Raw genomic sequence first — 14167 nt, forward strand, 5'->3', positions numbered from 1 at the left:
AAAAATATAAAAATTAAAGAAAATAAAATGACAATGAAAAAATTTATTGGATACCAACTGCTATAATGTTATAGTTGATTTCCAGTAACGGAGTTGCCTAAGCACATTTAGACGTTGATTATGTTTGAGTTTCCAAAGCTTGGTTTCTATGGAACAGAATGTACCATTAAAAAATGTTCAGATTTCGAGTTGTTTGAGTGAAAGACGTTCGGGTTCTGAGGTATCACTGGAATTAATAACTGATTTGAAGTTATTTGTGCTCTATTTGATTTTATTCCAATGTTGACTTTATTGCAGCCTTGGTGTTTTGACGCTTAAATTATAAGACACCTGCAGCAAATAAGGCCCGTGGTTCGTATTTCTTTACTCAGGGCTGGGTAGATTTTTGTTGCGGTTAATTTTAGATGCCACAGGAATTTTCAAACGCAGTTGAATTTCAACGCAATTTCATTAAGGTATATCATACAATTGTACATTGGGCCATGTTTCCAGCCAAACTTGGGTCAAATACAATGAAGAAATATAAAGCTAAAAGCGTTTAAAAATTAGCGGGCTTTTTTTTCTGCAGGTATCTTGTAGCGAATTCGTTAATATCTTGAGTGCTGGATTCGAGTCTAAAGATAATTGATTTGATTTGCTACTCAAATGTGATTATTTTGACTAAAAGATCATTTCATAACTGTCGAATTTGATGATTTATTTACGACTCTGCTATGCATGGTCTGTCTCGTGACGTATGTCACGTTCTGATGCGTTAACTACAGTCTCAAAATGGCTGGTAATTGATTTTTGCCAAAAGTAAAGTGTATAAATAATATGTATATGTAAAACTTATTTTCGACTGTCTGCCGGTGGTCGGGGCGTGGAACTCTACCAGGTTGGTTTCTCGAATTTACAGCCAACCGAGTAAAACCAGAGAACGGTTGATAACTGATTAATAGCGGTAAAAAAATTGTTAAAACAGCAAAACGAAAAGCAGCTGATAACGTATTTTGCAGAGTTACACTAAAAACGTACCGGAAGCTCGGGCGTAAAAGCTCGCTAAAAACAACAAAATCCAATGCCCAAAAGAAGGCTTTACTTTACAACACTTAGTTTCTGCTCTTCACTAAAAGCCCAAACGTAGAATAACTTCACTACGCCAGTAGCTGTTTACATTGATGTAAACATAATAAACAAACAATGCACTCACACACTATAAAATAAAACTTAATAAAAGTAAAAACATTTAAATAGTAACAAACAGCTTATCCCACAAAACTATAGTGCCTCACAAACAGGTTGATACAACATCAATATGGTTTATGAATACGGTTACTATCAAGTACAACTATACACAGCCGTCATTTTTAACACGAAATCTTGTGTAGATTTTTTAGGGGCAAGTCAGAATAGGTTAGTTTATATCGTTTGCTAACGTTACACAGTGTAACATATCGTCTATGAAGATTAAGGAAGTAGCTGACTGGACTGCAGCAGGGGATCCAGGAATTTTGGGGGCCCACAATGCGTTGAAAGACAGGTACGTGTAACAACAGGATTGATTTAATTCCGGTGTTACAACGAATAATTTCTGCTCAAAACATGAGAATATTGTCGTATGTGTAGCCTATACTTCTAAACATCAATGCGTTTCAAGTTATTCCAAAACTTCTCGATCCGCATCAATAAACAACATTTTGGCTAAAACCTGATGGGTCCTTACAAACAACTCTTGTCTTACGTTTTGCATTTTAACTTAGTACGTAAGTTCTGTAGGTAAGTTCTAAGTAGGTAAGTTCTGGAGCTACAACCTACATGTTATTTGCATGACATAGACTATGGATATGATTCATTTCAAATGCGCCCATACGTTCCTGCTTCTAAAAATATAACTCGTATCGTTCATATCCACTTCTACAACAACATAATGATTGTTGACGAAGCCGTTTTGCTGTTTTTGAATTGGTTATTAACCTCCGCAATTTAGCATCAATAGCACCTTGTGCTAGCTTAAAATATGTGCCAGTTCGAAAAATATTCGGATTCGTACGAAAATACCAAAAACAGGTTTTGAAATCTGCGCAATTCTGATTCTACTCACTTTCAACTTAGCAAAACAACTGAGGACAAGCAAAGCAATCATACATATAACTTGTCACGTTGTTGCTGAATAAAAAAAATCTGTTTTTTTGCTTATATAAAATTTATAAATTTTAAGCTAAAAAATTTTCAGCCATTTCACTCTCTCTATGATCGATCATATTCAGTTTATGGACTTTTAGAAATAGAACGATTATGCTCGTCAATAAACAAGTCAGAAGATTCATGCATCCTCCATTTATTTACGCAGTTCCTTTCAAATATAGTCAAGTACTCGACTTCCGAAATCAGTCTCTGCTGATCAAAACAGACCTGAAAAATCTTTGGAGTTCAACGGACTTAAGACAATTTAATATGTATATACTACATTTTTGGAAATGTTTTTGACAATATCGATATTGTCAAGTACGTAAAATATGATTTGGTGCTAATTGTTAGTAATTGCAATGAGATTAGAGTGAAATCTAGGCCATTAAACGTTTTCTTACCTAAGGTATGTGTACCTTGACACTGTATCTTTACGAGCCAATATGATAACAGGCATCACGATAATTGTATAAAATTAAGAAACTATGGTGAAATGAATTTTTCATTATTACAGATACACTCATTATACATAATCATCAACCCTATAAATGTATGAAAATTCTGATAGAAAGATGAACAAGAGTCGCTGTCTAAAGAACACACCACGGCGTAGTGAGACATGTCATGTTTATTATTGCTATAGGCATCGTTTGTGTGACAAAATAATAGACAATTAAAGTTGATGTAACTTATTAGTTAATTTTGGATATCGATTTATAAAATTTTATGTTTTGAATAAATATATTTTGTGTTGTAACAGACAACAACCGATGCCAACATCCGTCATTTGATGATCATGAAAGTTCTACGACAGTTTTCGATACGAAAAAATGTGGATGAAGGTTTATGGTAGACGTCAGAAGGTTCCGTCCTGTCAATGTAGGTTTGCTCCAATAAAGCATATTTGAAATTTTTGTGAATTACATGGTTGGCATATTGCAGTTTCATTGACAGCAATATTACTTTTGGTAATATCATAATTTCCAAGAAATGGTTTTCTACACCAATAAGCCAAGCTATGCTTTCTGACATAGATCTGTTCTGTCTTTTATTGAAGTCAACGCACTTCCTCAGTTAATGGTACACAATTATGCAGATACTTTTTTAAGTAGATTTTCTCTTATAAAATTTACTGTGTTTTTTTACTGAAATATTATTTCTCCAGTGGCACACGACAATACCATCAAACATTTGCTGATGTAATATTTTGTTCAAAATATTCACAAACAATTCAATATTTTTTTTTACATTTGAAGAATGAAATAGCGTTTTGTCGTGAATTTTTTTGGCTTTTGCCCTTATTAGCATTACCTCATTAGCATTATACTGTGTGGCACGTCCAACTGGTGATCTTTCTACCCAACTAATCTTTACCAGTCTTTTAATACACCACAACTCAATCGCTTGCAGCAGTGGTGTAGCCAGTAAGAAAGCAGGAGAGCGGCCTCTCCCACTGAGGATATGTTTTTCAAAATTGGCGCCTTTTCAATTGTTCAAAACTCCCAACACTCATGCGAAGTTTTTTTTGAAAGTCCAAAGTGTGTTTATTCCTTTTATTCTGATAGCTTACCTCGTATTTCCATTCTAAAGGAAGAACAACGTTTGAATTTTCTACACTGACGTGAAAGGAACTTTCTGATACCAAACGGTCTTCAAATGAGTCGGTAGTTGAGGCTATTTTGCAAAATCTTCCAACTATAAAAAGGACTTTATAAAAAATTATTGACGGTGGAGTGAAACATTAAGCACATATGAAATCTTAGTTTCCCTTATATTTTGGAATAAATTGTTACAGAAAACTTTTCGTCTGTCCACAGCATACTTACAGAAAATCAGTTTAGATTGGTAATGGCTGCTACCATAATTAGGGTTTTGAAGATGACATGAAAAACAGTCGAGCTGAGTATGTATGTCATTTAGACAAAATCGAAAAAGAAGCAACTGAATTGGCCCAAAAGTGCAATATTAATACAGAATATAGGAGTTACAGAAAAGAAAAACGAAAACGAAAACGAAAACGAAAAGATTCTCTGATAAAATGACGGAGGATGAAAGAAGCTTTAAAGAATTGTGTTAACTTTGGTATCGTCATGGCGCCTTTTTACAAAGCTCACTTCCCCTAACTTAAAAACCTGGCTACGCCTCTGGCTTGTTTGGTTACATTGGAATAAGTCCACACTTGACAACCATGAATAAAAATAGAACACGCATAGCATCTCAAAATCCGAATCTTTAATTTCAAGATGTCCCATCTCAAAAACATTCTGCATACCGAAGTTTTGCTTTCATTTTTCCTATCCTTCTTCTTTTTATCTCTTATTCAGTTTTCCCATCTTTAGTAATTTTATTTGAAAAATATTGATATTTTTAAAATTACTGCAATGTTTTGTTTATTGTCTGTTTAAGTATAGGACTTTCAGGTTTGGATTTGCATACGCATGTTGTGTTAGTCGGGCAATTACATATTGTAACTTCATTCCATAATCTTTGCATTTTGAGCATAGTGAGTCAGTATTAATTGTAGCAACGGTGGAAAACTGGCCATTAAAATAGTGCTTTCAGTATATTTTGGATTGTAGTCACAATAAGTGCCACTTAACTTTATTCCTTTGCAGGTTTTTACAACTTTTTAGAATAGCATCTCGTTGCGGAGTTTGATTAAGGATGATAGCATCACACATCCCTATCCAACTCCATGCCGAATGGTAACTGCATTGAAGCATATCCTTGGTGTAGTCATTTTTCCTGTATGTACCCAATATTGTTCATTAATAACCCTTCATTTTCTGCTACAAAACCTGCAAACCTGAAGATACAACTACGTTATTTTCCAAATTAAAAATTCGAAAACAGAATTTTTTATAGTAACCCTGTTAATCACTTGATTATAGATTGAATAAAATTCGTTTGAAATTATTTCTAATCGTGAACGCCTTTTATCGCTTCTCTGCGCGCATCACAAAACCTGTTAGGTCATAAATAAATTCTGCTGCAGGCAAGACAGTTAAGTTTTTCCAAGACAAAATTGCTTTTATTTTATCAGCACATTGTAGCAAACGAGTTTGTTCTTTTTGTTGTGTAAGTTTTGTCGATTTATATTTTATCAGATTCTTTTTAAATTGTTTTATTAATTTGGACTTTTATCGGTTTAACGTGTGTAATCTTTTAGAATTGTAATTAGCTTATAAGCCTAAAATATATCATTACCATTTTGCCAAATGAATTTTGCTGCCAAAGCGTGCCCCAGTAAGTTTATTGTACATATTTTGTTAGATATACTTAGTAGTATACCGAAGTAAAGTTGGTTACCGGTTATTTGTTTATTTATTGACCTTTGATAAACAACTTCATCTATAGGGATAAGAAAAAGAAGTAGAAAACTAAGATGTAGGAAATCAACTTTGTCTGCCAATATGTAATAGAACAATTAACCAGGTTATCAGTTTAACGCCGAAAAATTACATCCCGATTTCTTTCTTTAATGTGTAACCTATGTATATATTGTTTCTCTATCAGAAATTTTAAAGAAAAAGTTTGCTTATAACCTCAGTAGTTAAGCCAGTGATTTCTCATGTCAGAGCACAGTTTTCATGGTTAAGTCTATAACACTGGTTATAAACGTTTTGTTTATTGTTACCCTTTTGACTATTTTATGTTGGTTTGCATGCACCGCTAATACTTTTTTCACGCTTTTACTTGCCACGACGATCTTGTGATGCTATACAACTAACGCACTTTTCCACAACCAGCTTATAAACATTACAGCACTGCAAAAAATTACTTAAATTGATAACTGTTATCAATTCTTGTTATTGGTAAGCGTTTGTAGCAACCTTGGATCAGCACTTCAAACAGCGGTCAGTATATAGAAGTAAACGTCCACTGGGACTGCAAGCTGCACTATAAGCTAAATAGAAAAATTGAAATAACCCAGGGTCAGGTTGCACGGTTTGAAACAGAAATATATTTCACCTCTATACCTACACGCATCATCAGTATGTCGGAATAAATAAAATAAAGTAACATAAAATATTATCATCAATAATGGTTATGGTTGTGTTTTAATGTTATTTTATTCATTCCAACAAGCTGATGATGCCTATAGGTGTATAGGTGAAATATATTTCTGTTTCAAACCGTGCAAACTAACCCTGGTTAATTTTGCGTTTTCTATTTAGCTTGTTATTTGTATTGAATCAAATCTGTCTTTAAAGACTAGAATAGGTTTTTATTACTCGGCGCGTATGCAGATTTGTGTAAAGAAAATGAAATTACGACACAAAGCTGTTGTGGCGGTGGCAGAGTGCGAGTATTGCGAGTATAAATTAAGACCAGAATTTGGCACAATGATTTGTCAAATTTAACCCCGAACCTGAACCCGACCCGAAAAGCCCGGCCCGACTTACAACACTGGTCGGATCCGTGCTTCAACTATCTTTATTGTTTTCGACAAAGGACTCTCTAGCTGTAATAGTTACGACATCAATTGCTATAGGTCTATAAATTTCCTGCTGGTTTGAAAACATGAAATCCACCAGACAAGGATATATAGTGCAAAGTGCCCTTCAAAAAAGCAAAACAGTGCGATTTCAACTTCGATAAAATGTGAAAAATGTCGCACGTTCAACTGTAGTTAATTGTACAAAGAAAAATGAGTTTAAAATATTTTCTCGGGACTAACGTACCCCTTGAAAGATCCAAATGTACCGTTGTGTGTTCATGTGTACCAGTTTGGGAACTCCTGCCAATAGTTTTCTACAAAGAAAACGTTAACTTGCTTTTATTGGCCTATACCTAAGTTTACTGAAACGGCAACTTGGTCATGTCCAGAGAAAAGAGGAAGATGAAAATGTGCAGATTTTGAACGAAACCTGCAGGGTAATTTATGCGTGTCGCATTTAAAACCGCAGCGAAATTGAAAACAAGATGTGTAAACAAAATACGACAAAGATTTGAATTTAAATTGGTCACTGTGTTACACAAATTTTTAAACTATAAAAATTACCAATACGAATATTTTAAACTATGAAAATAACAAAATACAATTTTCCAAATTTGAAAATGCGAAAACTAAGTTTTCCAAATGGGAAAAGATTAAAACAGAAATGTTCACTGCAGCAATGGGATATTGCACAATGGGACACAATGGGATAGTGCTATATATCCCTATATTGCTTGATTAGTTTTAAAAAAATCAATTGATTAATAAGGACTGGGTGCGTGATTTACCTCATTTTTGCATTTTTTGTACACATAAAACAACAGTTTGTTTTATAACTACTTCAAACAAGTTCTGCTACAGAAAATATAGCCAGGTATTTACGAAACTAGTATGTTCATTGCAATCAATTTATAAACCAAATTTGGTGAGTGAGTGTGTGGCTTTATTTGTATAAGTTTCATCGATTTACATTTTATAAATACTATTTTTAATGTAGATTTCTTTATTAAATTGGACTTCTATCACTTTTTTGTGAATCATCTTTTAAGATTGTGCATTTTAACTAGCTTAATTTATACATTGTAACTAGTTTATGTGTAAACCTGTGTGGGCTATACACTGCTTTTTGTAAGAAATTTGTAGAAAAGTTTGTTTGTAACTTTTGTAGTTTTGTTAGTGGTTTCATGTGTTTGGGCACGATTATCATAACAAAGTCTTTGTAGTTTTCTACAAAGAAAGCGTTAACTCACTTTGTTTAGCCTACCTAAGTTTACTGAAATGGCAAATTGGTTGTTTTTGAAAGAAAAACAAAAAGGAAGCCGTAACTGCACAGTCTTTGAACAAAACCCTCAGGCTAATTTATGCACGTCACGTTTACAACCAGCAGCCAATTTGAAAACAAGATCTATGAACAGGAAACGAGAAAGGTTTCACTTTTACCGAACGATTTCAATGAGTCAAATTCAGCGACAACAATTACTTCATAACCACAAAACCAAGAAACGAATTGAAGGTTAAACCTTTCTCACTCTTTTGTGTTGTGTGATTGTTTAATGCAATAGTAAGCAGCATGCAGCTCTCGACACTGCTTATTGCTATCACATTATCAACTGATAAATATCCATGACATGTATAGTGACAATCTGATAGACGCACATCTGGATGAGGTTGATGACGTTATGCTGAAAATTGTAACTTTTGTTTGAGCTTGTTTAGTTGGTATAGCTTTTTACTCACCATTCTGAAAGCAAATAAGAAAACTGTTATGCTTGAGTGATTTTGAACCTGTAAGCTGACAAGCTCGTTGGAGCCTTTTTCACCATTTTGAAGAAAGCACTTTCTTTTCAATCTTCTCGATATTGAGTAAAAGGTACTATACCTATTCAGTTTCATCAAATAATGTTCTATTTTAAGTAAAATCTGCTCCGGATATCTTAACTGCGATATATATTTGCTTGTTTGTTTATCCACCAAATAGTATGAAACCATATAGGCCTACTTAAATAGAAATGAGAACCCGCAAATTAACTGATTTGTGTGCAGAACGGGGGCTGTTGATATCTATGCGGGACTGGTGATTGCATGAAACGTATATCCGCGAAGAACTCTGAATGGTAGTTCCCAATAAATTTGATTTTTTCCAAATTCGATTTTGTTTGCTAAAAGCAAACAACTGAACCGAAATCAAGCCAGCCCTCCTTTACGTGACCAACCACTCAATGTTGTAATTTTATGGAAAAATTTTCCAATGTCCACGAATCAAATCATGCAATGCGCGATTTGCTCTCTTCATAAAAGCTGTCGGAATTTTTTTCCTAAATCTAATAGTTTGGTAACCATAGTGACAGGCAACCTATTGTGTTTGATAATGTGCCCACTATTTTTAAGTGTGGTTATTGTTTTATAAATCATTGTTATGAAATTGATAATAAATGATGTTGCAGATTCCACAGTAGTAAGTAATGCATCGGTTGTAGCCGACAAGGAGTCACAAGGAAGCAAATATGATGAACGACAACGACTGGAGAAGAAAAACGCTTTTCGCTCAAAGATTGGAATTCTATATTTTCACAATAACCCTCTCTAAATGAGCTAGTGCTTGCCGCAACGTGCTCTAGTAAAATAGTCCTAGGCTCTACTGTAGGCTTATATACATTTTCGTGGTGTTGCGGGAAGAGAGGATATGTAGCATTCATTTTATAAACAGTAAATTGTGTTTACTCGCAGTTTTACTCTGAAGTCGAATCAAGTTTCACAATCATATAGCCTACTTAATGGACTGGGGACACCAGATCAGATTGTTTGGTAAGTGACGATTTGTTTCTTATTTACTTTGTACTTTTAGACCGAGAAAGGATAATAACCTGAGTTGGATTAAAAAAGTATAAAAATGAGATTAAGAAAGGAAATACATCAAAATTAAAATGGGTAAAGTAAACTACACCATTAAATTAAAGCCTTTGAGGTGCTGATATCTGCTACATTTTGGAGAGGTTCTTATACATGTGTTACCTTTTGTTGTCCTCACTCTTAGAATTACAGGCACATCTTTTATTTAAAAGCAGTTAAGTCAAGTTTCCGTTCACACAGCTCATTTCAGGAGCTCCAATACCAAACTGTCAGTCCAACTACTTGTCGGACACACGTCGATAAAAGACACATGTGCTTAATTAACCACGAGAACGCGCAATCGGCCGCAAGGGAGAAACGCAATAGGCACAGGGCAAAAACAAGTGTAACACATGTTTATGGTCGGCTTGATTTTTTTTGACTGTTGATAATAAGCTTTTTGTTGTGATCGCATTTATGCAATGTAGTTTTAATTTGTGAAAAAACAGGATGTTGAACGGCAAGATGTGCATTTAAAATGCCAACGACGCAATTAGCAAAGTGATTCTGGATAATGGGCTTTATTGCGTCTTCATCTTTTGGATTAGATATAAGGCTGGGATTTCGACGGGCACTGAGTTAGCCAGAAATTCGATCTGTTTTGTCTGTTTGTTTAGGCCACAAGAATAGAATTCTTTGAAAACTACCAAAAATACCAAGAAAAAAACATAAGCCTATAGCCTATTTGGGATTTAAACATGTATCCCTGGAATATGGAATCAAATTTTTCAGTTAGCGATGATTTAACTTGTATTTTCACCTCAGAACCTAAAATTAATTCGTTCCAAGAACTCGTTTAAGTTATAAAACATTTGACTTCCAAAACAGTGTATTAAATTTAAAATTATAAAAATTAAGGCAAAGAGAATGAAAAAATTTATTGGATTCCAACTGCTTTCATGTTATAGTTGATTTCCAATAACAGAGTTGCCTAAGCACATTTAGGCGTTGATTATGTTCGATTTTCAAGGAAAAATTCGGTTTTTATGGAACAAAATTTACTCTTAAAAATTGTTCGGATTTCAAGTTTTTTGAGTGAAAGACGTTCGGGTTCTGAGGTATCACTGGAATTAATAACTGATTTGAAATTATTTGTGCTCTATTTTGTTTTATTGCAATATTGACTTTATTGCAGCCTTAGTGTTTTGACGCTTAAATTATATAACACCTGCAGCAAATAAGGCCCATGGTTCGTATTTCTTTACTCAGGGCTGGGTAGATTTTTGTTGCGGATGATTTTAGATGCCACAGCAAATTTAAACTGTAATTTAGGCTATTTTGGTTCGGAAAGTTCAAAGGGAGAAGGCTGAAAAGTTTCATTAAGGTATACCATGCAATTGTACAATGCAATTGCCTAATGCCTTGTTTCCGGTCAAATTTGGGCCAATTATACTGAGCGAATATAGAGTTAACAGCATTTAAAAGCGTTTTCAACTACAAAATAGCAAAATACATTTTCCAAGCCTGAAAAGACAAAAAAGGAATATTCTAAACCGAAAATATAATTTTTTATATCGACCATATGATTCACTTGCTTAGGTTTGTAAAAATCGCTTGATTTTGTCCGCCTGTGGACGCCATTTATCGCTTCTCTGCGCGTATTAATAAACCTGTTTGGTCATAAAGAAATTTTACAGCAGGCAAGATAACCAGGTTTATGCGAGACTGTATTGCTTTCATTTCATTAGCAAATTTTAGCAACTGAGTTTGCTGTTTTTCTTGTGTAAGTTTTGTTCATTTATATTTTAACAATTTCTTGTTTAATAAAAAAACTCAACTATCATCGGTTTAACGTGTGTTATCTTTTAGAATTGTACATTTTAATTAGTTTCTAATCTAAACCTGTAATGTATTGCCGTTATTTGATACCAAATATAATTTGCCGCCAATTCGTACAACCGTAAGTTTGTTGTACATATTTTGTTAGACATATCACATAATATACCGGCGTAGAGCTGGTATCTGGTTACTTGGTTACTTATTTACCATGGATTAACAACTTTATTTTTGAGTAAGAAAACGAGTAAATAGTTAGTAACAAAGTTTACAGTAGCTAATAAACTTTATTTGCGAATAAGCAACAGAGAATTTTACCAGGTAACCAACTTCACGGCGGTAAATAATATAGCGATTTCTTTCTTTTATGAGTAAACATTTGTTAGACATAGTTTTTTATGTGAAACTTTTTGATAAAACTTGCGTGTAGTCTTTGTAGCTTAGCCAGTGAGTTCTCATGCCTGAGCACGATTATTAAGATTAAGTCTCTTTAATAGTGGTTCCCTAACGTTTTGCTTATCGCTAATTTATCGCCAATTCAAAAACAAGTTAAACGAGCATAAACAAGGAAACTTTTACTTAGAATTGGTCACTGTATTAAGCAAACTTTTAAAATAAAACTAAGCAAATAGAAAAATACGAAAACGTAAATGTTTATGGCGACCTTAAATCACTTGATTAGTATGAACCGCTAACGCCGTTTACTCTTTTTCTGGACACAAAACATAATCTGTTTAGTTGTACAGTTGTTCCATAAAACTTCTTTTACAGGTAACATATATAACCATGTCCAGGTTTTTGTGACACTAGCACGTACGTCGCCATCCTTTAGTAAGCAACTTTAAGTGAGCGAGTTTGTTGTTTTATTTGTGTAAGTTTTGTCGATTTACATTTTATAATTTCTGTTTTCATATAGCTTATCAGTTTTGATTGTTATCACTTTATCGTGTATCATCTTTCAAAATTTTACTACAAAATTGCTAGTTCATAAACCTTTGTGACATTGCCGTCAGTTTATACCATATGTATTTTGTTGCTAAAGCGTATTTCCATAAGTTTGCTGAACATGTTTTGTAAGGTACGTCTAACAATTTACTGGCATGAAGTTGGTTAGCCCTCTCGCCTTACATAGTTATTTATTCATCATTGGCAAACAATTTCATCTACATACAAGAAAAGGAATTGGTGGTTATGTATAGTAGGTATGATCAACTTCATCTGCAAAGATAAGTTACAGAATAAGTAACAAGGTAACCAACGGTAAATATCAAACAAATTCACATTGTGTTTTATAAAAAACTTTGTAAAAACGTTTGTTTGTAGCTTTTGAAGTTTAACCAGTAGTTTCTCATGCCCGGGCCCCATTATCATGATGAAGACTCTACAGTTTTAAACCAAGAAAACATTAAATTACTTTTTTAGCCTAGTTTAGTTTACTGAAATGGCAAATTGGTCGTTTTCGTGAGAAAAATAAAAATAAATCTGTAACTGAACAGTCTTTGCACAAAGCCCTCAGGCTAATTTATGCACGTCACGTTTACAGTCAGCAGCCAAGATGAAAACAAAATGTACTGTATGTTAAAGTTTGTACAAGAAACGAGAAAGGTCTTAATTGGATTGAACGATTGCAGTGACATCAATTAGTTCACAACGAAAAAGCCATAAATGTGAATGAAGGCCAAAAATTTTCTCACTCCTGTTGTTTTGTGACTGCTTTCTGCAACAGCTTCAGTAGCTGCGCGTAGTTCTTGACACTGTTTGCTGTTATCACATTTTCAACTGATAAACGCCCAAGGCATACATAATGACAGACGTGCAGCTAGACAAAGTTGGTTCTCTGCGATTAAGTTGATAACGTTGGACGAAAAACCCTTATCTTTGTTTACGCTTGTTTAGTTTCATGAAAACAATGTCCTATTTTAATCATACGTATATGCGCAACTATGGCGGTGAAAAGCCATGTGTTTATATAAATGGTCAATATTTCGTTCAATGTTATGTTAAAGGACAGGTGACCATATTGCTAACTACGTACAACATGTATTGCAAATTATATTTAGATAGAAATGGAGATTCGCAAATTAACTGGTGTGGGTGTGGAACGGGCATGAAATCTGTGCCCGCGCAGGGTTCAGAACTGATAACCATTATGTTGCAGTTTTTTGAAACCAAAGAGCGAACAATGTTCGAACAATTGAACCCATACAGTAAAACGAATCTTCCTGAGCGCGAACCAGTCATTCAGTGCTGTAATTTTACCGGGAAGTTTTTGAGATGGTGTTAGCAAGCCTATGTCTCCAAATCAATAAATGCAATGCGTGATTCCATTGGTGCATTTGGAATCGCGTCAAAATTTTGTTGTTAGACCTATGCCCTAAAAAAGTTAGGTTCGTCCGGATAGGGGGCATGGTCCAATGGTCACTGTTTAAATAGTGTGATCATTGTTTAATACTTTATTATAAAAAATTGTTGTAAAATTTATATCAATTGTGTTGCAGACTCCACAGTAGTAAATAATGCAAACGTTATAACCGACAAAGGGTCAAAGGAAGAAAATGTGATATACTGCAACGACTAAACAAGAAAACCGCTAAAAAATGTCACCTTAAAATTTGGATCCTGAGGAAAGGGCCTGGCCCAAACGTCTCCTCTAAATAAGTTTATAATGTTTGGACCAATGTGTTCTAGTAAAGTAATCTTATAAATACTTTTGTGCTTTTGCCGGACAAGATAATATAAGTTAGGATTTCTTTTGAAAATGGTGAATTGTGTTTACTTGCGGTTTTATTCTGAAATTTAATCAAGAATCACCTCATTTACTTCATAGAACATTTCAACAAGATCCAGTTGCTTGGTAAGTGAATAATTTGTTTCTTATTTAAACGATAACCT

The 14167-nt window shown here is 34.0% G+C and overlaps 2 protein-coding genes across 7 annotated transcripts in view; both read left to right on the plus strand.

Moving 5' to 3' along the window:
• LOC143445289 (uncharacterized) overlaps positions 1 to 13774 on the plus strand; it is a 24851-nt gene extending 11077 nt beyond the window's left edge. The window contains exons 1-6 of one of the 5 annotated variants that reach the window (XM_076944289.1): positions 2762 to 2781; positions 2930 to 3048; positions 4785 to 8123; positions 9055 to 9227; positions 9338 to 9415; positions 9949 to 12463. In XM_076944289.1, the coding sequence (XP_076800404.1) occupies positions 7889 to 8123; positions 9055 to 9197 (378 nt within the window). In that variant the 5' untranslated portion in view covers positions 2762 to 2781; positions 2930 to 3048; positions 4785 to 7888 and the 3' untranslated portion in view covers positions 9198 to 9227; positions 9338 to 9415; positions 9949 to 12463. The other 4 variants (XM_076944286.1, XM_076944287.1, XM_076944288.1 and 1 more) reach the window with 4 other exon arrangements.
• The window catches only part of LOC143445287 (uncharacterized), a 40256-nt gene that overhangs the window by 9799 nt on the left and 16290 nt on the right, over positions 1 to 14167 (plus strand). The window lies entirely within an intron of this gene.

Source organism: Clavelina lepadiformis, chromosome 2, assembly GCF_947623445.1.
Source record: "Clavelina lepadiformis chromosome 2, kaClaLepa1.1, whole genome shotgun sequence".
Lineage (NCBI taxonomy): Eukaryota > Metazoa > Chordata > Ascidiacea > Aplousobranchia > Clavelinidae > Clavelina > Clavelina lepadiformis.